The sequence below is a fragment of the Onychomys torridus genome, chromosome 8, assembly GCF_903995425.1.
Source record: "Onychomys torridus chromosome 8, mOncTor1.1, whole genome shotgun sequence".
NCBI classification, from domain to species: Eukaryota; Metazoa; Chordata; class Mammalia; order Rodentia; family Cricetidae; genus Onychomys; species Onychomys torridus.
Window position 1 is genome coordinate 86,572,529 of NC_050450.1, and position 25,077 is coordinate 86,597,605.

Consider the following 25,077-nt stretch of genomic DNA (forward strand, 5'->3'; position numbering starts at 1 on the left):
GGAGCGCGCGGCTCCCAATCACGGGCGGCGGAGGAGGTGGAGGAGGAGGAGGGCTGCTCGAGGAAGTGCGGCGTGAAGTTGTGGAGCTGAGATTGCCCGCCGCTGGGGACCCAGAGCCCAGGAGCGCCCCTTCCCCGGCGGCCCCTTCCGGCGCCGCGCCTCTGCCTGCCCTCGCCGCGCCCCGCGCTCGCTGCCTGGTCCAGCCTGAGCCATGGGGCCGGAGCCGCAGTGAACACCATGGAGCTGGCGGCCTGGTGTCGCTGGGGGCTCCTCCTCGCCCTCCTGCCCCCCGGAGCCGCGGGCACCCAAGGTGGGTCTGGACTAGGGAGGGCGCGGGCCGCTGCGGCTGCGCCCACGGGCGGCTGGGACCCCGGGACTCCGTGAGCTCTACAAGCGGGCGGTCCGGGGCGATGGGGCGATCCCGGCTGCCGGCGGCGCGGCCCGGAGGGGATCAGAGCAGCTGGGGATGGGGCAGTCACTCGGAAGACCACACTGGAGGTCTGGACCGGCCTCCGATGGCCACACCGGAGCTTCCCGGGCTCAGGGAGGCTCCGGGAACTCCTCGGGAAAGTTCTCTGAAGCTGGCCAGAAAGTTTTCCTCCGGAGGGTGTGTGGGGCGCTGTGCGTGCGTGCGCGCGTTTCCCCCCTTCCGAGCCCCCTCACGCTTTCTCAAAGCTCTTCCAGTTGGCAGCCTCCGCCTCCGGACTGGACTGGGCAAGATGCCTTCGGGGTCCCCCTCTGCCCTGCCCCTCCCCCTCCCCACCCCCTCCGGCCCTTTTGGTTTAGTAAGTTACTCCAGCTTCCTGCGGGGTCGCGGTGGAGGGGGCGGTGGGGAAAGTAGCGGGTCCTGTTGAGCAGGGAGGACCGAGTGGTGGGTCCGCCGTTGAGTTGCTTCTCGATGGTGTCTGGGGTTTGGGCGCACGGGGGTAGGGGGTAGGCATTTGTTTTGAACAAGTTTTTCCTTTTCTTTTTCTCCCCCCACCCCATGCTGGAGATGGAACACCCCTTCCGCACCCGCATACCCCGATCTCGGGTGTTCTAGGCAAGAGCTCTACCACGGGGCTGCACTCCCCACGGTTTTGTTTTGAACAAATTTTCTTAGAGCTAGCTGAAGTACTGTGTGCTTTAGGACTCAGGGAAAGCTCGGATCTTGAAGGGTGGTCGTGTGTTTCCCGGCTTTCACTTAGTAACGTGGGAAGGGTTTCTGGGCATTTGAGGGGAAGGCATCGGAAAGAAGTAAGGTCAGCTCGGGGTAGACAGAGAGCTGGGCTGTTCTCTTGTCTCTGTCTTCGTATTGGGGGCTGGGCGGGTGAGCCGGCAGTCAGTGTGTATACTAACCCATATGTCCATTTCTACCATAAGCGTAAAAGCTGATACACGCTCGGTGTGGGTCTGCTGTGCCCGGCTCCGTGGGTGGTGGTTTACATGCATTCCTTCTTCAGCACTAAGAACAACTCCACAGTAGAAATACTAGTTGCCTTGTCCCAGGGTGAAAACATGGGCTGGGGAAATCATGGAACAAGTGGTGGACCCCAGGCAGTGTGCCCCCAGCCACATATTGGAAGTTGTAGTATGCATCCACCTGGAACAGTAGGGGGCCTGCTTCCTGAGTCAGTAGGCTGTAGGGAAGCCACAGAAAGCAGGTTCTGGAAGCAGTAGATGTTCCCCAGAGGCCAGAGAGCCTAGAGACCTGTGGGGTATCATCTGTGTGTCCCCCAGAGTCCCATCAGTACACTGCTATGCTTTCTGTGGGGTACCCCTGTATGTCTGAGGAGTTTATGATGGTTGTACGTTTGTGTGTTGGGCTTTGTGTTGCCAAACAGCAATCTCTCTGCTGACTTGGGGACACAAGATGAACTCTGCCCTCTCCAGGAACTCCCTCAAGGTACTAGGCTATAATCTGCTGTAAACAGTGGGAGATGCCCCTTGCCTTGCTGAGGATGAGGGTTCCTTTCAGTTTCTCAGGAGGGCGTCCTTCCTTTGGACTTTCTGTTGAGAAAAGTGAGGCCAGGCCCTTCACCTGAGTCTGGGAGTGGAGTTGGCCATGAGAGGCCTGGCGCTGTAGTGTGGGAACCTGAGGGGTCAGTTCTCCAGATGGGGTAGGAAGTACTGCTGAGTCTCAACCCTTCAGGTGCTGGGTGCAGAGGGACAAGACATTTTGTCTTGCCAGGAATGGTCAAAAAGACAGAGCACCATCCAGCTGCCCCTAGCTCCAGATTATACCCCAGAACTGGCGTAGGGCAGCTGTGTCGGGGAAGGAGATCTGAGAAGGCCCAGAGGGTCAAGGTGTGGCTGGGATCCCCAGGGTTCTAGGTTTTGTGATGTGCAGTGAACACATTCTTAACCTTGCAGGGCTCATTTGTATTTCAATTCTAGCCTCCCTCTTTTTGCTATAGGGGAGTAATAGATTTCTCTTGCAGAGGACATAGGTTCCATTGCCAGCACCCACATGGTAGCTCACAGCCTCATAACTCTAGTTGTAGGAGACCTGATGCCTAATTTTGACCTCCACAGGTACCAGGCATGTGTATAGTGTACACATAAGTGCACGCTAATACACATCAAATAAAACAAACCCTAACAAGAAAAAGAAAAAAATATATATTTAATTTCAAAGCCAAATGGAAAGACTTTCTCTTTTTTTTTCCTGATCTGTAATTACCCAGCTCCTGCTGTATGCCTCTCTCACCTTTTAAAAACTTCTGGTGTTTCCTACACAGCAGATTCTTTGTCGTAGATGGCTTTGTTCTCTCTCTGCACTGTCCTGTGAAGTGGGTGTACAGATGAAAAAAACAAACCTCAGAGAAATGAGGGGCATTAAGAGGTGATCAGAATTTTAGTCATCCGCCAGGAATGGGTTAGAAAAGCCTTGGGGCAGCCAGGCAGTCACCCAGGGAAGAAGTGCTAGGCTGTTTCTCAGTATGGCCTTCCCAGCCCCTAACCCATGCTGAAGAAGGTACCCCTGAGATGGGGGCGGAGATCCCTTCTTTCCTGTCCAGCCCATGCTAGCTTTTCTCTTGGGCCCTCAGCAGTGCCAGGGATGGAGGGCAGGAAAGTGCAGAGACCACTGGGACACACAGGCCCATGGGAATGTAGGCAGATAAAGTGGACACATGAAGTGGAAGCTGGGCTGGAAGGCAGAGGAGGGCCCAGGGAAGGTGTGCTTGTGTAAATGAATGGGCAGGAAGGACCCTTTTCCTGTCCCCAACCGTTTGAGAGTTCTTCTGGTCTCCTGGAGTGACAGTTCTGTTGTGTGCTAGGCCACCACCGGTCAGGCAGAGGCTATGCAGTGGATCTGTATTCTCAACAGTGATAGTGGGTGAATCGTTAAAACCCATGTTTGGGTTGCTGCGGGTCTGTTTACAAAGCTTGCTTATGTTTGCAGGCTGCTGCGTGTGTCTCTCTTCCTCTTCTTTAACTCTCAGGGCCCCCTGAAGGGAGTAAGAGTTGTTACCCCTTGTGGAGGTCTGTAAATATTCATTGAGGCCAACTAAGTCACAGTCACTGTTGGCTTTAGAGATTAGAGCTTGATTTAGCTTCTGCCCTGGAGGAGTCAGCATATATACGATCCCAGTGGCCCAGGAGTAGCTGAGCTAGGGTTCTGGACAAAAGAACCTGAGCCCAAGCTCTGCTCTGACACCAGCGTCATAGAGCAGGTGCATGTGGCAAGAGAGTCCAGGTGTCACTTGAGAGAGTGCTGGCCTCTGGCCTGGTTGGGGAGCTTTGGGGATGTAGGTAGTTTCCTGGCAGTGTTTATGAAGACCGAAGGAAGATAGCAGCTGGGGGCCCAGCATGCAGGAGGTCCTGGGTTCTGTCCTCAACACTGCCAATGAAGGAAGAAGGAAAGAACACAGCTGGGCCTGAGGACCATTGGGGTCCAGAACCCGGATGAGAAGTCCTAAGCTGGGACTAAACCGTGGTTACCAGTGTTTAGCAGGAGGGACCTGAAGGGACGTGGCCAGCTCTGAGCTGAGGGGTACTTATCATTTTCAGTTTGGAGGCTCTTGACTAGGAGCCATTCCCACACTCCTTCCTTCATTCATTCATTCAGTAGATACTTGTCCAGCACTCACTCTGAGCCCTGCCTGGCCTTATTCTGGGGTGGTCTTGCTTCATGCTGCTGTTATCTCCAAGAGTTGGAAGGTGGGACTTCGGAAGAGCACCTGTCTTGGAGGCAGAGAGCATCCCTGTGTAGAATTAGAGTCTTTTTGCCCCGCCCTGAAATTCATGGGACAGGATGGTTATGGGGACCGTGGTCAGAGCTGATGGGGTAAGCCTGGTAAAGAGGGGGGTGTGGGAGAGAGGCAGAGACTTGGAAAGGATCCAGAGGCTTTCCTGGCTGTACGTCAGCGTGGTGTGTGTGTGTGGGGGGGGGGTGGTCAGCTGGCAGCTCCCAGCTCCCCTGGAGGAGGTCTCAGGGTACCAATTTTCCCACCTGTCTGCAAACACTTTAAGACTCTTATTCAAACCGACCACAAATCAGATAAACAAACTGGCTAGTGGGGTGTGGCCGCCACTCTTTCTGACCTTCTGCCCGGCCCAGCCACCCTGCCCTGCCTGCGCCAGTGTGTTTATTGGTCACACTGGAGAACTAGTGTGTCTTTATGCTTTTGGGGGTGTGTGGCACTGTTATTTGTGTGTGTGCTGAGGTTTAATGGAGGGAACGGGGTCTGAGGCAGACCTGGACTCAGAGCCCACTTCTCTTGCTCTCTTGCTGTTTTGTGCTGTTGTTTTGGTTTGGTTTGTTTGTTTTTCTGGTGTTGTGGTGCTGGCATTGGCACTCGGTCTTGTGCGGGCCCTGCAATGATTTACCGCCGAACCTGTTTTATGATCTGGGAAGGATCAATTTCCTTCTGAGTAAAACAGGCAGTAGCTTCAGCCTTGGAAGTATACAGTCGGTACTCAGCTCAGTTACCATGGCGACTGCTATTGTTGTTTTCCTTTCGCTGGGCTGCCACAGGGGGTGGGCCCCTACTCCATCTCTGCCGTCCCTGTCCGCAGCTAGGCTGGACCTGGGATCTGGGCCTAGGGACAGCTGTGCATATCAGCAGCTGAGGCTGCGATACTGGGGGAGGTCCTGGCAGCAGCATGTTATTTTGGGCCTGGCTGACACCCCCTGCTCCTGTTTCTTTTGGGAGACTTGGGGGGGGGGGTGAGAAAGAAGAGGGAGGGTGGGGTGCAAGTGGGTGCGGTGTGGGGCGGGTAGGCCTGAGTGTCTCCCCTCCATTGAGTTCTATTTCTGTTTCTAATTCTTTCCCTCCTCCCTCCTTGCTTCCTTCCCTATCTGCCCAGAGGGGCGAGGAGAGACCTCTCTCAGTGTTACTGGAAGGTCATCAGCCTGGGGCCATTGAAGGCAGCCTGGGAGCTCAGGAACTTGCCCCCAAGCCCTCCCCAGATCCAGAGGCGGGAAGATAACTGGGAGCTGGCTTTAGGCTCCCTGTAGCTGGTACAGCAGGGCTCCTGAAGACTGATCTCAGAGCTGGTCTCTTGAATCTACACACAGTCACTGAAAGGTGGAGCCATAACTAATGGGGATTCTCAGCAGCTCAGGCACCCGTGGGCCTGTGTATGTGAGGGCAACACCTCTACCCGCCTTCCCCCCAACCTCCTGGGCAAGATGCACAGGTGATTCATCTTCTTGCCCGAGCAGAAAAACAAGTTCAACTGGACACTTTAATCTCTTTCTTGCTGGTAGCCTTGGTGCCAGCTGCTACCTGGAGCCCCCTAGCTGGGGGGGGGGGGCAGCTTCTCCTATTTGGGGACTATTTGGTCTCCAGAAAACCAGCCTGAGGGTCCCGTTGGCAAGGGGATGGTCGTGCATCTGGGGACCCCTTTGGCTGATAGTTGGCACCGGGCAGGGTCACAGAGCTGACGCAGTGCCCGGGTGGCAGGAGGTTCGTGGCATGGCTTCTGCCAGCTGCTTCTGGAGTCTTGCCCCAGGAGGTGGTAAGGGTAAGAGAGTCAGCGTAGGAACCTGCAGAGTGTGCCTCACCCTGGTCAGGATCTGCAGCCAAGTCCCCTAGCTGGTGTCCTAGGCTTTTCTTCTCCCTGTGACGGTGTTCCAGGGAGCCCTGCAATGTGACCAGGCCCCTGACTCCCCTTATGTCCAACAGTGACTCCAGTCAACCCTCCTTGGCCATGTTTTGGGTAGTACTGTGGGGCAGTTGTCCCGAGCGGGGAAGTTGACATGTGGGTGTTGGAATGGCAGGAGGAGAATGCCCTGGGAGACAGATGGGGGTACCCAGAGGGGTCTGATTCATCATCGCCTCTCTCTGGGGATTTTTCACCCTCAGTTCCGGGACAAAGGGAGGCTTTCTTCCCCTGCTGAAACCCTGTATGGGTGGTAAGCCCTAAAGGGCTGACACATTGGGACTCCTCTGGATGCTCAAGGTGGCCCAGCTACAAGGGGGCCTTCCCCCCAAACACGAGGGCATTCTTCGGCCCTAGACCCTGTGGATGCAGAGGCGTGGGAGGAAAGGCTGTCAGCCATGCATTCTCCCTGTCTGAGATGACATGGCTGCAGGGAGTGTGTAGAGGAGGTGACTAGATCGGAGAAGGTCTTGAGCTGCGTCCTGACCCGAATCCTCTCTTCCACCAGTGTGCACCGGCACAGACATGAAGTTGCGCTTCCCTGCCAGTCCCGAGACCCATCTGGACATGCTCCACCACCTTTACCAGGGCTGTCAAGTGGTTCAGGGTAACCTGGAGCTTACCTACCTGCCTGCCAATGCCAGCCTCTCCTTCCTGCAGGTGAGACCTGGTCCTGCTGAGCCCCCTGATTAGAGGTGTGTCAGGAAGGAGGTGCCTCTTCCTTCTATTGCCCTGGTTCCTCCAACAGGAATGCTATCTATCTATTTGATAACTATGTAAAACCCAGTTGACGCCCTCTGCAGTGACTGGTCCAACTGTCCCCATTACTATTCCTGCAGAGGTATAAATTCTAGGTGAACGTTGGTCTAGACCTTTAGCTTCTCGAGGCCTCAGTTTCTCTATTTATATATTAGACTGGCAGACATCCTAGCCAGTGAAGAATGCAAGAGAAAATGTCTGAGGGAAGGTTATACGTAGCAGGGATTGGAGTCCAGCCTCCTGGATTGTTTCTACAGGCCCTGGAGGGGGCTGCAAGGGACAGACACAGTCTGTTAAATCACAGACGCCATCTTATGCAGGTCCTACCTTTCAAAGATGAAGCTGAGATGTGCAGAGGGTGGGGCACCCCTGGCTTGCAACTGCCAGAGTGCTCCTGTACTCTGTCTTATCAGTCCTGATCAACCAGACCAGAATCTGGTGAGGCCAGGTGGGGAGTAGCCTAGGGCTCCATCTTGGGCATGAGGGGGCAGGATTGCTCAGTGGCCAGGGGCCTTGCAGGACGTAACCCCAACCCTGGGTTACCCTCAGGCCTTGTGAGGTGCAGGCGCTTCTCCAGCCCAGACACGCTTCACCCTCCATCCCTTACCCTTCCCGCCAGGACATCCAGGAAGTTCAGGGATACATGCTCATCGCTCATAACCAGGTGAGGCACGTCCCACTGCAGAGGCTGCGCATCGTGAGAGGGACCCAGCTCTTTGAGGACAAGTATGCTCTGGCTGTGCTAAACAACCGAGATCCTTTGGATAATGTCACCACCGCCCCAGGCAGAACCCCAGAAGGGCTGCGGGAGCTGCAACTTCGAAGTCTCACAGGTAGCTCTGCCACCATTGCGAGCTTCTCCTGGGTCTTGGCTGCTGACTAGGGCCATTCTGGCTCCTGAGGGGCTCGATGAGGGCTAGAAGTGTGGTTCCCTCTGGTTGCGTGCAGGCCAGCCGAGCCTCCCTCTCTCTGCGCCCCTGTGAAGATTAGAAAAAGAAGGCCGTGTGGTGGCTTAGTGGCAGAGCGCCTGGTTAGCATGTGCAAGGCCCCAGGTTTGATCCCCTCCTCTTCAGGAGGTTGCAGCTTGCATCAGATCCATGATTTAATCATTAGGGGTCAGGCTGTTTTTTTTTCCCCCTCCATCTTTACTGTGTCAAAGTCTGCAGTTTGACATGACCCGTGGAACTGCATGTGGCGGCTCTGACCTGACGGTGTCCCAACAAGGGTACCAGGTGCTTTGCATGCTGGGTCCCATTTCCATCATGCTACAATCCTGTAAGTCCTGCTACTAATCCGTCAAGTGTTTCTGTTTTTAAAGTTTTTTAAAATTTATTTCTATTTTACGTGCATTGGTGTTTTGCCATGGGTGTCGGGTCCCCTGGAACTGGAGTTACAGACAGTTGTGAGCTGTCATGTGGGTGCTGGGAATTGAACCTGGGTCCTCTGGAAGAGCAGTCAGTGCTCTGAACCACTGAGCCATCTCTCCAGCCCCGTTTCTTTGTTTTTGTTGTCTTGATTTTGGTTTTCTGGTCTTGTTGTTCTGATACGCGATCTCACTACGTCACCCACCCAGGCTGAACTTGATCCCGGAAGCAGTCCTCCTGCCTCAGCTCCCCTAGTGCTGGGATCATAGGCATGCTACCACCAGCCTTCCTCAGTGTTATTCTCACTCTGCAGATGAGATCGAGGCAGGCATGCAAAGGATCAGGGACTTGTCAAGGTTACACAGCCAGCCTGTGGTAACGTGGGGTTTCAGACTGTAGGGACTTTTTCGTTGTTCTGGTGCATGCTGAGCGTTTGCTCTGCCACTGAGCTATACCCCTGCCTCGGAGCCTCTCTGTTTACCCTCACACAGTATGCACAGGGTGAGGCAAAAGGCAGACGGGGAACTTCCTGTCCATGTGAACATCCCTCACTCTGCCGACCCGACCCGGTCCCCTCTTCCTAGTTGTGGGTTACTCCTGTGTGTGGCTGCTCACTGGGGAAGATCGGAGGCCCCAGAGAGGCCTGGAGGGAGCTCACTATGTTGCCTTCCCCACAGAGATCCTGAAGGGAGGCGTTTTGATCCAAGGGAACCCTCAGCTCTGCTACCAGGACACAGTTTTGTGGAAGGATGTCTTCCGCAAGAGCAATCACCTGGCTCCTGTGGATGTAGACGCCAGCCGCTCCCGGGACTGTAAGCCATGTGCAGTTGACAGTCCGCCTGACCCAGACTGCTAACATACAGCCCATCGCAGCTACCCTCCCTACCCACTCCCCTTTCCTGTCCCAATGCTCTGTCCCTGCCTGGAGGCACGACCTCCACCTGTTCAGGACCCTTTCCCTTGTGGGTCCCCCACTTACTGTGCATCTGCCCTTAGGCTCAGCTGACATGTTCCTGTTACCAGTATGGCACTCACTGTCTCCATCTCTCACCGGCTCCTCTCACCTCCTCCCTCCCTCCCTCCCTTACTTTTCCTTTGCTTCCTTCCTTAGGCCCACCCTGCGCCCCAGCCTGTAAAGACAGTCACTGCTGGGGTGAGAGCCCTGAGGACTGTCAGATCTGTGAGTCTGAGGGAGACCTGGTGTCTGGAGGTGGGGCTGGGGCAGGTGGATGGCTGGGAGTGGTGGTGGGGGGGTCTTATTTGGGAAGATGTCTCCCAGAAAGTAATGCTGTGCTCTTGAGGGTCTGGTGTCCAGACCCCACTGGACTCTCCTCCTGTCCTTTCATCCACAGTGACTGGCACCATCTGCACCAGTGGCTGTGCCCGATGCAAGGGCCAGCTGCCCACTGACTGCTGCCATGAGCAGTGTGCTGCAGGCTGCACGGGCCCCAAGCATTCTGACTGCCTGGTATGTGCCGCTCGCTCCTGGGCCCCTTGGGCCAACCCTCCAGGAAGCAAGGGGTGGGCATCTTTCCCGGCACTGCCCTGCTGCCATTGGCATACCAGGTTGCAACATCCCAGTGACCACCAGCGGCCTGTCTCTGCCAGGCCTGCCTTCACTTCAACCATAGTGGCATCTGTGAGCTGCACTGCCCAGCCCTCGTCACCTACAACACAGACACCTTCGAGTCCATGCCCAACCCTGAGGGTCGTTACACCTTCGGTGCCAGCTGTGTGACCACCTGCCCCTGTGAGTACTGGGTAGAGGAGCATCGTTATAATGCCTTGGCTAGGGAAGATGGCTTTCAGAAATGGGAGCGTGTTGTGAGTGTCATGTGCCCATTGGAGGGCATCTCGAGGCCAGCTGCCTCGTTGTTTTTCTTAAAAAATATTTTATTTGCTTTTGTTTTATGTGTGTGAGTGTTTTGCCTGCGTGTATGTCTATGCTCCATGTGCATGCCATGCCCATGGAGGCCTGAAGAAGGAATCAGATCCCTGGATCTGGTGGTCGTGAGCCACCATGTGGGCGCTAAGAACTGAACCTGGGTCCTCTGCAAGAGCAGCCAGTTTCTTAACTGCTGAGCCATCTCTCCAGGCCTTGCCTTTGCTTTTTTGTTTTGTTTTGTTCTAGACAGGTTCTATCTATGTAGTCCTGGCTGTCCTAGAACTTGCTGTGTAAACCAGGCTGGCCTTGAACTCAGAGAAAGCCTCCCGTCTCTGCCTCCCAAGTGCTGGGATTAAAGGTGTGCCCCACCACGCCTGGCTCCCACCCCTACCCCCTTAAAATCAGGATCTCATGTAGCTCAGGCTGGCCTTACCTGGCCAAGAATGACACTAAGTTTCTGATCCTCCGCCTTGCCCCTGCCAGGTGCTGGGATGACAAGTGTGTGCCACCACTCCTGGGTTTTCGCCTCATTCTCTTTAACAGCCACGTAGCAGGTGGCAGCAGAAGAGCCCAGACGTGGGAGCTGAAGTGCAGGATTTGAAACCTGCCCCCTATCATTTAATAATCTTAACTGCTTTTCCCTTGCTATGCCTCAGTTTCCCCACCAGTATAATAGGGGCAGTAATAGTCCATCCTAATACTTATATAATGTCTGAAAGAATTAATATTTTTGACTCGTTAAGAACAATGCCCAGTCTGTACTACATACTCTTTTAAATGCGTGTCTTATTCTACAGTCTGTGTAGAGGAGGGCTTTGTGTGACAGTGACCCTAAGCGCTGATGGATACTTAGGGACTGGGCTTGGGCCTGGGGACCCTCTTTCCTTCCTCTCATGGGAGGTGGAGCGTGCCTTTAGGTGCTGGTCAGGGTGAGAGGACAAGATGGGGAGCCAGATTGTTGGGTTCAAGTCCTGGTTCCTAGGTGGACACGGCGGCGGCACAAGCCTGTCACCCTGACGCTCGGAAGGTAGAGGTGGTGGGATCAGGAGTCCAAGTCATCCTCAGCCAGTTTGAGGCCAGTTTGGGTTACATGTGACCACGCCTTTAAAAAAAAATTTCTGGCATTGTTACTTAGTAGCACAATGACGGGAATGATTTGCATAACTCCACGCTTTGATTTTCCTTTTTGCAAAATGCAAACAAGAATGCTGTTCGAATAGGAGGATGTAAGGGCTAAATGACTGCCCTGAGTCAGCCTCACAGAGGAACTCCAGGACTGGTGGTACTCCTCTTCGACCTGGGCACGGTGGCCTTGCTCAGGGTGGGCTCGGGCGGCTAGGGGACATAGATTTGCTTTCCCAATCTGTGCAGACAACTACCTTTCTACGGAAGTGGGCTCCTGCACTCTGGTCTGTCCCCTGAATAACCAAGAGGTAACGGCTGAGGATGGAACACAACGGTGTGAGAAATGCAGCAAGCCCTGTGCCCGAGGTACCCACCCCATGCCAAGACCAGCTGTCGTCCCTGACTGCCCGTCCAGCCTGGCCCACCCTGCTCTTGCTCAGACCCCCAGGGCTCCACTGCCAGCCCAGCCTGGCGCACCCCGCTCTTGCTCAGACTCCCGGGGCTCCACCGCTTCTCTCTCACTGTCTCTGCCTATCCTGCCCCTCTCCAAGTCAGTCTCCTGAGTGTGTCTTGCCAGTGTAGGGAAGAGACTCGTCACTTGAGGAGGGGATAGCTGACAGGTCTCCGGTATGCCGTGAGGTGCTGAGATGGCTCCTTTTATTGCCCTTTCCTCCAGTGTGCTATGGTCTGGGCATGGAGCACCTGCGAGGGGCAAGGGCCATCACCAGTGCCAATATCCAGGAGTTTGCTGGCTGCAAGAAGATCTTTGGGAGCCTGGCATTTTTGCCAGAGAGCTTTGATGGGTAAGGGTCCACGGTGGCCTGAGGTGGTGTTAGGAAAGACTTGGTCCTGAAGACCCAGGTGTAGCAGCAGTGTCTCTGAGGAATCCCCAGGTGGGAGGCCAGAGGGAGCCGGGGACATGGAGTTGAAAGTTGCTTTTATAAATAGCTTTAGACATGGACGTGTGTGGTGATCAAACCATCCAGGTGAAGTCCAATCTCCCATCCCAGAGGGAAAATTGTTCAAAGTTCTGTGTGATCCTTCAGGCCTTCTGTATGTTGGTGGACACAGAGAGAGTGTCAGCTGGGGGCTGGTTTATTGAAACTGCATGTACCCTTGTTTTGGGGAGTTGCTCCTGACAGTTTTTTGTTGAGCTGCCTCATTCTTTTATTTTTATTTTATATGCATTGGTGTTTTGCCTGCAGGCTTATCATCTGTGTAAGGGTATCAGATCCCCAGAACTGGAGTTATAGACAGGTGTGAGCTGCCATGTGGGTGCTGGGAATTGAACCTAGGTCCTCCAGAAGAGCAGTCAGTGCTTTTAAATGTTGAGCCATCTCTTCAGCACCCAAGCTGCCTCATTTTTTTTTTTTTTTTTTTTTTTTTTTTTAGCTGAGGATCGAACTCAGGGCCTTGCGCTTGGTAGGCAAGCACTCTACCACTGAGCTAAATTCCCAACCCCCTGCCTCATTCTTATAACAGCTACAGAACAGGAGGCAGCCAAGACAGGCAACAGAGTCCAGACTGGGGTTTGAAACCTACTCATCCCCCATCACCCCGTGTGTGTGTGTGTGTGTGTGTGTGTGTGTGTGTGTGTGTGTGTGTGTGTGTATCTGTTTGTCTGAAGGGCAGCCTCAAGTGTGGCTCTTTAGGAGCCATTTACCTTGTTTTTCAAAATAGGTCCCCTTACTGGCCCTGAGCTCACCAAGCTCCAGGCTAGGCTGACTGGCCAGGGTGTCCCAAGCATTGTCTTTACCTCCTAGTGTTGGAGTTGCAAGCTCACCATCACACATGGACTTTTTTTATGTGGGTTCTGGGTGTTGAACTCAGGTCCTAACACTTTTATGGCAGTGTCCTACTGATTGGCTTCATTGCCTTCTCCTTTCTATGCCTCAGTTCCCTCGTGTGTAAAATGAGGACCATTGTAACTCTACCCTCGAGGTGGTTATAAAGTCTGGAAGAGTTCATAATTGGGACACTCTTAGAACAGGGCTTTACAGATACTAAGTGCTCTCTGTCGTTTGTATTTTAGAGCCTGTGGAGGGGCAGGGCTTAGTGTACGGCAGTACCCCTGTTCACTAATGACTACTTGGGTCATTTTCAGATTTCTCTCCTACAAACAGTTCAGCTTGTTTATGCCTCTGGCAGCTGAAGTCAGTGTCTCTGTCAGTCGGTCATACTTCTGCAAATGAGACTCTAGATCAAAGGGCACAAATGTTGCTCTGCCAGACTTGGACCCTAGGCTGTGAGTCTCAGGATGGAAGCAGCCTTGCTTGATGGCCTCAGTGAGTGTAGAGAGTGGTGTGTTGAGGCCTTCTGGGGCTCTTGACCTCCTGCTCTGCTGATTGCTCTCCGATCCTTCCAGGAACCCTGCCTCCGGCATTGCCCCCCTGAAGCCTGAGCAGCTTCAAGTGTTTGAAACCCTGGAGGAGATCACAGGTGGGCTCTGTCTTTCTGTGTCCTGTTCCGGGGGTGGGGGGGGGGGTGAGGGCAGGAGTGGGGGCGGGCAGGAATGCTGGACCTTCCTGCATACCCAGTCCCCTCCTCTGCCTGCAGGTTATCTGTACATTTCAGCATGGCCAGAGAGCCTCCATGACCTCAGTGTCTTCCAGAACCTTCGAGTCATTCGGGGACGAATTCTCCAGGAGTAAGTGTGAGGGGAGGGAGCCTAAGGCATGAGTGCCCTGCTCCCCAGTGACACCAGCAGGGGCTTTTACATGAGTTTGTTTAGTGTTCTGAGGCAGGAGGAGGGGGGAAAGTGGCCCTTTGCTGGCCGGGGCTGGGCCTAGAGTAAGTATCTTCTTGCAACTGGAAACCCCATTTCTGCAGTGGTGCCTACTCACTGACGCTGCAAGGCCTGGGAATCCGCTGGCTGGGGCTGCGCTCTCTGCGGGAGCTGGGCAGCGGCCTGGCACTCATTCACCGCAACACCCAACTCTGCTTCGTACACACTGTACCTTGGGACCAGCTCTTCCGGAACCCCCACCAGGCCCTGCTCCACAGTGGGAACCGGCCAGAGGAGGAATGTGGTAAGACAGGAAGCCTAGCACCCCGCGGGCCAGTACACAGAAGAATCCGTGGCCTCTGGCCCTGCAAACCTCCTGTGTTAGCCCTTTGTTGGCGTTTTGAGATAGGATCTCGCTCTGTAGACCAGGCTGGCCTCGAACTCACAGAGATCTGCCTGCCTCTGCCTCCCGAGTGCTGGGACTAAAGACATGAGCCACTGTGCCCGCTAGCGCCCTGTTCCAGCTGTGTCCTTCCATGCTGCCCAAATACCCATCCCTTCCCGGTTTCATGAACCACAGACTTCTTCCTCTCCCCGAATGTCCTAGCATCCATCCTACCCCTTCAGCCCAGAGCCATGCTCCTAGCCTTTCGGCTTAGACCTGAGCCTCTCCTAACACCTCTGTCTGATGCGTTTCTTCTCACTGCAGGTCTCCAGGGCTTGGCCTGCTATTCACTGTGTGCCCATGGGCACTGCTGGGGGCCGGGCCCCACTCAGTGTGTCAACTGCAGCCAGTTCCTTAGGGGCCAGGAGTGTGTGGAGGAGTGCCGAGTTCGGAAGGGGTATGTGTGGCAGAGGAGTGGGTGGCTTGAGGGGTACACGGGGCACCTCCCAGACCCCTTACTATGCCCACCTCTCCCGCAGGCTCCCTAGGGAGTATGTGAGTGGCAAGCACTGTCTGCCATGCCACCCCGAGTGTCAGCCTCAAAACAGCACAGATACCTGCTTTGGATCGGTGAGGGACTGGGGGGGAGGGTCCGGGGGAGGGTCCAGGGGAAGGGCAAGCAGAAGGGTACCGAGGGACTGGCAGGTTGCTGCAAGGTAGACTATTCCCAGAGAAGGCTCAGCTTAGACCAGGACAGCAGGAGGTGGGAAGTCGGGGAGGCTGGGATGGGGGGCCTACCCACATTGTGCTGTGGATGGACCCCGAGCTGCTACCCCTTCCTGCTGGTGACACTGGAGCCCAGCAAACAGTCCCAAGAAGGCCGTGGCTGTGCTGAGGGCCCCATCCGGGCCCAGTTTCCAACCTCAGTTTTCACTTCCATAACAGGAGGATGTTGTAAGAGTGCCTACCTGGTTGGGGTGTGGTGAGAATGAAATTAAATAGGATTTGGCACTGTGCCCAAGCACGGAGAAAACTTTGTACATAATAGTTGTTACTCGTCACGCCTTAGAGAACGCACGTCCGTCTCTGGGTGCCTCTGTTTCCTTGTAAGGAGCAGGGATGTTTACCTCAGTGACGGGGAGGCAGTGTGGCTCATAGGTCAGGGACACAGGGGACCTGACCCTTCTGCTATAGGGATGGCTGTCCTAACTCCCCACGAACCCTTCCTCTCTGTGCAGGAGGCTGATCAGTGTATGGCCTGTGCCCACTACAAGGACTCACCCTTCTGTGTGGCTCGCTGCCCCAGTGGTGCAAAACCAGACCTCTCCTACATGCCCATCTGGAAGTACCCGGATGAGGAGGGCATATGCCAGCCGTGTCCCATCAACTGCACCCACTCGTGAGTTGAGGGAGTTTTTCCTGTAGAAAGGAGGGCTTTCGTGATAGGAGCTTCCCTGGAGCTCTTATTTTGAAACGAGGATAAGTCCACCGTCATTCATATTGAGGTGTAAATTTTATTTATTTATTTATTTTGGTTTTTTGAGACGAGGTTTCTCTCAAGTCTTGGCTCTCCTGGCACTCGCTTTGTAGACCAGGCTGGCCTTGAACTTACAGAGATCCACCTCCCCTCTACCTCCCAAGTTCTGGGATTAAAGATGTGTGCCACCACTGCCTGGCTAAGATGTAATTTTTATATTTCTTTTCTAATTACAAAAATAACCCGTTAGGGCCTGGAAAGGTGGTTCGGAGGTTGAGAGACTTGCTACACTTTCAGAGGGTTGGACTTGGTTTCTAGCACCCGAATCAGGAGACTCACGTTGCCTGTTAACTAGCTTCAGGAGATCTGGTACCCTTCTCTGGCCTCTACGGGTACCCCTCCCCAGCATACACCCCCCCCCACATACATGCACACACACACACACACACACACACCCATATACCCACACATACATACGTCCCCCCGACACACACACACTCAGACACATGAATAAAATAAAAAAATGACACATTTTAGGGGCTGGAGAGGGGGTTCGGAGGCTGAGAGGATTTGCTGCACTTTCAGAGGACAGGAGTTTGGTCCACAAGAAGACTAGTGAGTTCTGTTAACTCTAGCCTTAGGAGCTCTCCAGCTCTTTTTCTGGCCTCTGCAGGTGCACACATATACTCAAACACACACAGCTATAGAAAATTAAAAGTAACACATCAGGGGTTGGCAAGATGGATCAATGGGCAGAAGCACTTGCTCAAAAGCCTGATGATTTCAGTTGAATCACCAGGGGAAACAGTCCAAGTTATTCACAGCAGAATTTCCAGCAGCATTCTTTCATATCTCACACGGTAGTTTACAATTTTAATGTGTTATTGTAAACATTTATTCTACTTACGTGTGCGCGCGCGCGCGCATGCGTGTGCATGACAGGCATGTGGAAGTCAGAGACAGCCTCTGGGAGTTGGTTCTCTCCTCTGCCACGTGGGTCCCAGGGATTGAACACAATCATCAGGCTTGGTTGTAAATACTCTCTTCCTTCCCTGCTGAGCCATCTTGCCAACCCCCACCCTGTGACCCTCTCTTCATCTTTCCTTAAAACTACGTTATTTATCGGTATGGGTGTGTTTTAGTTAGGGTTTCTACTGCTGTGATAAACACCATGGTCAAAAGTAACTTGGGGAGAAAAGTTTATTTAACTTACACATCCACATCACAGTCCATCATCCATGGAAGTCAGGGCAGGAACTCCAGACAGGAATCTGGAGGCAGGAACTGATGCAGAGGACGTGGAGGGTGCTGCTTTCTGGCTTGTTCCCCATGGCTTGCTCAGCCTGTCTTCTTACAGCACACTGGACCACCAGCCTGAAAGACTGCCCACGGTGAGCTGTGCCCGCCCTTATCAACCATCAGTCTATAGCACGCACCACAGGCTTGCCCACAGGCCAGTCTGGTGGGACCATTTTTCAGTTGTTCCCTCTTCCCAAATGACTATAGCTTACATCAAGTTGCTGTAAAAAGCCAGTGCAGGGTTTTTTTTTTTTGGTCTGTTTTTAGCTATGCACACTATGTGTGCACCTGGTGCCCATGGACGCCAGAAGAGGCAGTCAGATCCCTTGGAACTTGAGTTACAGAGTCTTGCGAGGCACCATGTGGGTGTTGGAAATCAAATCCAGGTCCTGGAAGATCATCGCTCCTGCCCTCATTTATTTATTTATTTTGTTGGTTTTTATTCATTCATTCATTCATTCATTCATTCATTCATTTATGTTTTTGTTTTGTTTTGTTTTCAAGACAAGGTTTCTCTGTTGTAGCCCTGGCTGGCCTCGAACTCACAGAGATCTGCCTGCGACTGCCTCTCAAATGCTGAGATTAAAGGCGTGTGCTGCTGCCATCACCTGACCTGCCCTCATTTTTTTTAAAAGATTGATTAATTGATTGATTGATTGATTGATTGATTTTGTATACAAAAGAAGGCACCAGATCTTATTACAGTTGGCTGTGAGCCACCATGTGGTTGCTGGGAATTGAACTCAGGACCTCTGGAAGAGCAGCCAGTGCTCTTAACCTCTGAGCCATCTCTCCAGGCCCCCCTGCTCTCATTTTTTAAAAAACTTTTTTTTTTTTTTCTTCGAGACAGGGTTTCTCTCTGTAGCTTTGGAACCTGTCCTGGAACTCACTCTGTAGCACAGGCTGGCCTCGAATTCACAGAGATCCGCCTGCCTCTGCCTCCCGAGTGCTGGGATTACAGGTGTGCGCCACCACCGCCCGGCTAAAAAACTTTTTAAAATTATTTATTTATTTTTATTTCATATGCATTGTTGTTTTGCCTGCACGTATGTCTGTGTGAGGGCATCGGATCCCCTGGAACTAGAATTATAGACAGTTATGGGTGCTGGGAATTGAACCTGGTTCCTCTGGAAGAGCGGCCAGTGCTCTCAACCGCTGAGCCATCTCTCCAGCCCTCTGCCCCCCTATCTTGATGTAATACAGCTCTTCTCTACATATTCTGTGCTTTGCCTCTCACCCACTTTCTGCATCCTTTTTTATAAGCACATTTCGGTCTGCCCTCTACAAACTTCTCAGTTCATGGCCTGTCACTCTGCACCAGCCCTATTTGAGGGATATTGCTCTTGCTTGCCCCCCCCCCCTTTTTAAACAGTTCATTACCATTCAGCTCCACATACAAAGGGGCATCTGTGTGCGTGCCTTCTTGTGACCTGATGTTGGCATGGCAGTGCCAATTGTTGGGGCACAACTGTTGATATTTTATTGCTTGGTTGGTGGAGATAGATGCCAGGACCTTGTAGACCCTCTCTCACTAAGCTACGGCCCAGCCCCATGGTGTTTAGTATTCTTGCCAAACTCTCCTCTCTTGTGCCGTATACCCTGGGCCTCTTTCATGGAGAGAGTAGCTGATTTTTCAGCCTTGGTAGTGGCCCCCTTCCTGCCCAGCACAGGAAGTTACAAGAATGTAGGGGAGGTGGGCTCCCACACTGAAGAAAGAATCTCCTTGTGGGCTGGTGCACAGCAAATTGGTGACCTGGAGTCCAGTTTCTGCTTGTCACAATGGCGATAATAATCCTGCCACACCTGCCCCAAGAGGCTGTGCCCAAGGTTGATGGTGACACTCTCTTCTACAGCTGTGTCGACCTGGATGAACGAGGCTGCCCAGCAGAGCAGAGAGCCAGGTATGCCTGAGCCCCAGAGGTTCCCTGTTTGTTGTCCCTGACTCCTTCATTGGCCCTGGGTGATAGGTAATCCAGAGAGGGATTTCCCAACATGCCACACATGCCTCCCTCCTCAGCTTATTCTTCCTCTGTTGACTTGTGTTTCAACAAATGGATGAGGACCTGCTCAGGATGCTGTGGGGTAAGGGATGCTGGGAATGTGGTCAGTGTACCAAGAGCCTCCCTGGGGATGTTTTCTAGGACACAGGCCAGGTTCAAGCTCTTAGAACTGGAGATAAACTAAGCAGAGTAATGTAGCAGCATGCAGAGCCTCTGAGTGTTTGAGCTGGGCAGCTGGAGGCTTCCAGGAGGGGGCGCTGTGCATCCTTTGCACTTAGGTAGAGGATCAGGCAAGTCTAGAGTGGCTAAGAGATCTACCTCGTGTGTGTGTGTGTGTGTGTGTGTGTGTGTGTGTGTGTGTGTGTGTGTGATGAACCATAAAGCGCAGAGGAGGCCAGAGTGTGTGTGTGTGTGTGTGTGTGTGTGTGTGTGTGTGTGTGTGTGTGTCATGAACCATAAAGCGCAGAGGGGTGTAAGTTGAGGCAGTGAAGGCCAGATCTGGAGGGTAGAGTTCTTGACCACTGGGCCATGGATTGTCAGAGCGGCGCGTTGGAAAGGAGAAAATCAAGCCGGGGTGTGCTCCAAAGAGCTGCTGTTGTCTCCGAAGCAAACATTCACGATGTCTGCTTGTGCAGGCCTTGTGCAGAGCGAGATGCGGTAGAAGGGAGCAAGGATGACAAGAATGTTTTCTGACGAGGCCTGGGGGCACACACCTCAAACCCCAGCACTTGGAAGACTGAGGCACATGCACATAAGTGCAAAGCCAGCCTGGACTACACAGTCACAAAAATAAGTGAATCAGCAAACAAAATGGTCTGATGACTATCGAGGGTCCCTGTGTGCCCCAAGATGAGCTGAATCATAAAAAAATGATATCATGGAGGAATAGGGGTCCTGGTAATGGGTATCCTAGGTACAACAGCTGCAAAGCATGGGAAACCATGGCTCCTTGGAGCAAGCTTTGACTAGTACCTGAGAACCTTGGGTGCACATTCCTGGACTCCATTTCAAATGTGGCAGAATCCCTGGGGTGGGCACAGTGCGGATTAACAAGGTCCCTGCTGGATGAAGTCTCCCAGGAAGTTTTTGTTGTTGTTGTTGTTTTTCTCTGTGTAGCCCTGGCTGTCCTGGAACTCACTCTGTAGCCCAGGCTGGCCTTGAACACACAGAGATCCGCCTGCCTCTGACTCCCGAGTGCTGGGATTAAAGGCGTGCGCCACCTTGCCCAACTTCCCATGATGTTTTTGAGCCAAGGCACATTTCTGTCCCTTCATAGGGTCTCTCCAAATGTCCTCCCTAGACTGGTCCTAATCTCTGATTCCGGGCTCTGTTTTCAGCCCGGCGACATCTATCATCGCCACTGTGGTGGGTGTCCTGTTGTTCCTGGTCATAGGGGTGGTCGTCGGGATCCTAATCAAGAGGAGGCGGCAGAAGATCCGGAAGTACACAATGCGGAGGCTGCTGCAGGAAACTGAGGTGAGGTGGGGTGAGGGTCTCCTGGCCCCCGCCCCCACTCCATCTGCAGCTTGCTTGGCACTCACCCTGCCACCCTCTCACTCCAGCTAGTGGAGCCACTGACACCTAGTGGAGCCATGCCCAACCAGGCTCAGATGCGCATCCTAAAAGAGACCGAACTAAGGAAGGTGAAGGTGCTTGGATCAGGAGCTTTCGGCACCGTCTACAAGGTCAGGAGGGGCCAGGTTCTGGCATGGTTGGATCTGGAGGCGGGGCTGCGTCTGGAGGGGCATGGTCAAGAGAGAGGAATGGGCCGAGCTGGAGGGTGGGGAAGGCTCCTCCTCCATGGCTTCTTGGGGACCGGCTGGATCTGGACCACAGGCCTGATTCAAGTCCTTTTCTTTCTGCTCAGGGCATCTGGATCCCAGATGGGGAGAACGTGAAAATCCCAGTGGCCATCAAGGTGTTGAGGGAGAACACATCCCCAAAAGCTAACAAAGAAATCCTAGATGTAAGCCCCTTCACCCTCTCCCTTGGGACTTGTGAGAAGCCCCCTAGCTGCAGATCTGGGCCGCTTTCTCTTCTTTAGGGTTTGAGATGGAGCCTGTAAACCTTGACTCCTAATCTTCCCGGTCTGCAGGCCCTACAGGGATGGGGGAGGGTCTCCAGAAGGGGAGAATGGTGGGTGGGAGTAGATGGTTTCCTGTCTCCCTCAGTGTACCCTTGCCTACAGGAAGCGTATGTGATGGCGGGTGTGGGTTCTCCATATGTGTCCCGCCTCCTGGGCATCTGCCTGACCTCCACCGTGCAGCTGGTGACGCAGCTTATGCCCTATGGCTGCCTTCTGGACCACGTCCGAGAACACCGAGGTCGCCTGGGCTCCCAGGACCTGCTCAACTGGTGTGTTCAGATTGCCAAGGTATGTGCTTGGGGGCTTCTGACTCTGCAGGTCCTTTGGGTGCAAATCCCTGTCTTCATTTGGAGCCAGGATGGGATGGGCAAGCCCAGTAAAGTGAGATCCAGACTCAGGTTCCACACTGAGGTCCATTTTCCAGGGGATGAACTACCTGGAGGAAGTACGGCTTGTGCACAGGGACCTGGCTGCCCGGAATGTGCTGGTCAAGAGTCCCAACCATGTCAAGATTACAGACTTCGGGCTGGCTCGGCTGCTGGACATTGATGAGACAGAGTACCATGCAGATGGGGGCAAGGTTGGAGGAAGGATGGGTGGGGTGGGGTGGGGTGGTATCTGACCATTGGGAGAACTTTGAGAAGGGTCACCTCTCTACTACATCCATTCAGGACTTTTTGCTCTGCATTCCCAGGTACCCATCAAGTGGATGGCATTGGAATCCATTCTTAAACGGCGGTTCACCCATCAGAGTGACGTGTGGAGCTATGGTGTGTGGAGGTGGTGATAGGGAGGGCTGGATGGTAGCAATGGCCGGGTGGGATACAGGTAGAAGGAGGAGGGTGGGGATGGAGGAGAGGAGGAGGACTCCACCCTGTGGGGGTCTGTGCCACCTGGGGTGTGAGGAGACCCAGTAGATCCTACCTTTTGGCACAACCTCTCCCTTTGTACACCTAAGCTTCCGGTTTCCCCCACTCCTGATGCTTGTCTGTCCTAGGTGTGACTGTGTGGGAGCTGATGACTTTTGGGGCCAAACCTTATGATGGGATCCCAGCCCGGGAGATCCCTGACTTGCTGGAGAAAGGAGAGCGCTTGCCTCAGCCTCCAATCTGCACTATCGATGTCTACATGATTATGGTCAAATGTGCGTGCTGGGCGGGGCTGAACCTCAGGTGTGGAGGAAGGGTGGTCTGACCTATGCATGGGTACTTATATAAGAGTGAGATGTGAATGGGCTCAGGTGTCCTTGAAGGAGCCTCAGAAGGTGCTTCGTCCCAGTCACAGAAGGTCTAGCTGCTCAAGAGGACAGCTGTTGAGAGGACAGCTGTTGTTGAGAGGAGAGATGCCCGTTTATAGGGGGAAAATAGAGGAATGCTCCAGGGTTCTGGCTCAAGATCCCAGAATCCACCTGTGCTTTTCCACCATGTGAGGACTTTGGGCTGGGCCAGGGTTGCCTAGGCCAGACTCACAGGGAGCAGGAAGGGCCAGGAGCTGTTCCTTGCTCAGCCTGGTCCTGGGACAAGGATGCTGAGCTCTCTCCCGCCCTAGGTTGGATGATAGACTCTGAATGTCGCCCGAGATTCCGGGAATTGGTATCAGAATTCACCCGCATGGCAAGGGACCCCCAACGCTTTGTGGTCATCCAGGTACCAGGCCTTCCCACCCCATCCCCACCCGACAGTACCCTCCCTCCTGCAGAGACCGGGAAAGGGAAGGGACCCCTGGATGCCAAGTCCCCAAGTCCTCACCTCTAGTCCAAGCTTGGTGAACCTTTCTGGGGACCTAAACACTAGGCTGGGGAAGGGCTGCCACTGATGTCTCCTTCCTCCCTAGAATGAGGACTTGGGCCCATCCAGCCCCTTGGACAGTACCTTCTACCGTTCACTGCTCGAGGATGATGACATGGGGGACCTGGTAGATGCTGAAGAGTATCTGGTCCCCCAGCAGGGATTCTTCTGTCCAGACCCTGCCCCAGGCACTGGGAGCACGGCCCACCGTAGACACCGCAGCTCGTCCACCAGGGTCAGTGTCCATCATAAAACAGGAGCTGGCGGGGCCCCTCCTCCCCCACATTCCCATTTCCATTACTGTTCTCCAATCCTTGGGACTCCGTCCTCTCCATCATGACTCCTGTCTTTTCCCCAGGACCCTGCCATGCCCTGCCAAGGCCCCCCTCCCAGACCTTTGAGTAACTTCCTTCATGACCCTCTCTTACCCCAGAGTGGAGGTGGCGAGCTGACACTGGCCCTGGAGCCCTCAGAAGAAGAGCCCCCCAGGTCTCCACTGGCTCCCTCAGAAGGGGCTGGCTCTGATGTGTTTGATGGTGAACTGGGAGTGGGGGTAAACAAGGGGTTGCAGAACATCTCTCCACACGACCTCAGCCCTCTACAGCGGTACAGCGAGGCCCCCACATTACCCCTGCCTGCCGAGACGGATGGTTATGTTGCACCTCTGGCCTGCAGCCCCCAACCTGGTATGGAATCCAGGCCTGAGAGATTGGGAAGAGGGGAGTTGGGAACCCTCGTGCCACACCCACTGAGGGGCAGTAAGTGGTAGGGCAGGGACATCTTGGTTCCTTTTCATTAACAGCTCCTCTTCTCCCCTGCAGAATATGTGAACCAGCCAGAGGTTCGACCTCAACCTCCCTTGACCCTGGAGGGTCCCTTGCCTCCTGTCCGGCCTGCTGGTGCTACGCTAGAAAGACCCAAGACTCTCTCTCCTGGGAAGAATGGGGTTGTCAAAGACGTTTTTGCCTTTGGGGGTGCCGTGGAGAACCCCGAATACTTAGCACCCAGAGGAGGCACTGCCTCTCAGCCTCACCCCTCTCCTGCCTTTTGCCCAGCCTTTGACAACCTCTATTACTGGGACCAGAACCCATCAGAGCGGGGGTCTCCACCAAGTACCTTTGAAGGGACCCCAACAGCAGAGAACCCGGAGTACTTGGGCCTGGATGTGCCAGTATGAGGTCCTGTCTGCAGAGGCCCTGTTCTGCCTTCAGAATGAGGGAGGCCTGGCTTGTGGTCTCCATCACCACACAGCTGGGAGAGGCCCTCTGGCCATGTTACATCCAGGGCAATCTGCTATGCCAGGAACCCACGCTATGGACCCTTCCTTGCTGCTTGAATCCCGAGTGGTTGAGAGGGGCCACCTGGCTGGAAGAGGTGGCCCACTGGACAGCCTCTGGATTCCAGACTCTGCCCTGACAGTCTGTAGGGTCCAGTGGATATCACAGCCATGGCTCCTCCCCTGGCCTGGCTCTCTTGGTTCTAAGGACTGAGGGAAGCTCAGCCTAGAAGGGAAGAGGCCCCAAGGGAGTATCTTGGGAACAGGACGAGCCACTAGGACTGAGACATGTGCATCCCACGAGGTGCATCCAGACCAATCCTTGTACAGAGTGTATTTTGTTCTGTTTTTACTTGTGTTTTTTAAAAGATGAAATAAGGACACGTTGGGAGAGTGGCTGTTATATAGAAGTTGGGGAGTGCTGTCTGTCTTTCTGCATGTGCAAGGAGATGTGTAGAAGAGTTGGCCCCCAGCCTCTGTCTGTGCTTCTGGGCTAGGCCTTCCTGCTCACTTGACACACAGTTCTCCCCGGAGTGAGTGGATAGAGAACTTCCAAAAGTTTGAGGTAGTTTGGATTTGGGTTGGGGGATTGGGGAGTTAGGATTCCTTCCTGAGGACCCTCTGGCGACAGGATCATTCTCCACTGGGTGCATTCATCCAAAGGGCACTGCCAGAATGAGTTCCTCTCCTCCAAGGGGGAAAGTGGAGTTGGGGAAGGGGCTGTCTGTGTGACTCAGTTTCCTTGCCTTAGAGATATGCACCTGTCTGAAAAAGGCCAACCCAGGAGGTGTTAACAGGGCCAGACTGTCCTCGTGTTCC

At 54.0% G+C, this 25,077-nt stretch overlaps 1 protein-coding gene across 1 annotated transcript; it reads left to right on the forward strand.

Annotated features, from left to right (window-relative positions):
- On the forward strand, nt 1–24,668 carry Erbb2 (erb-b2 receptor tyrosine kinase 2). Its single transcript, XM_036196945.1, has 27 exons — nt 1–310; nt 6,599–6,750; nt 7,469–7,682; nt 8,891–9,025; nt 9,325–9,393; nt 9,566–9,681; nt 9,822–9,963; nt 11,470–11,589; nt 11,900–12,026; nt 13,589–13,662; nt 13,780–13,870; nt 14,053–14,252; nt 14,658–14,790; nt 14,873–14,963; nt 15,572–15,732; nt 18,963–19,010; nt 20,447–20,585; nt 20,672–20,794; nt 20,977–21,075; nt 21,298–21,483; nt 21,620–21,775; nt 21,890–21,965; nt 22,193–22,339; nt 22,744–22,841; nt 23,029–23,217; nt 23,416–23,668; nt 23,804–24,668. Exons 1-27 carry the CDS (start codon nt 238–240, stop codon nt 24,157–24,159), a joined length of 3,768 nt encoding a protein of 1,255 aa, XP_036052838.1. The 5' UTR covers nt 1–237; the 3' UTR covers nt 24,160–24,668.
- The last annotated feature ends 409 nt before the right edge of the window (nt 24,669–25,077 follow it).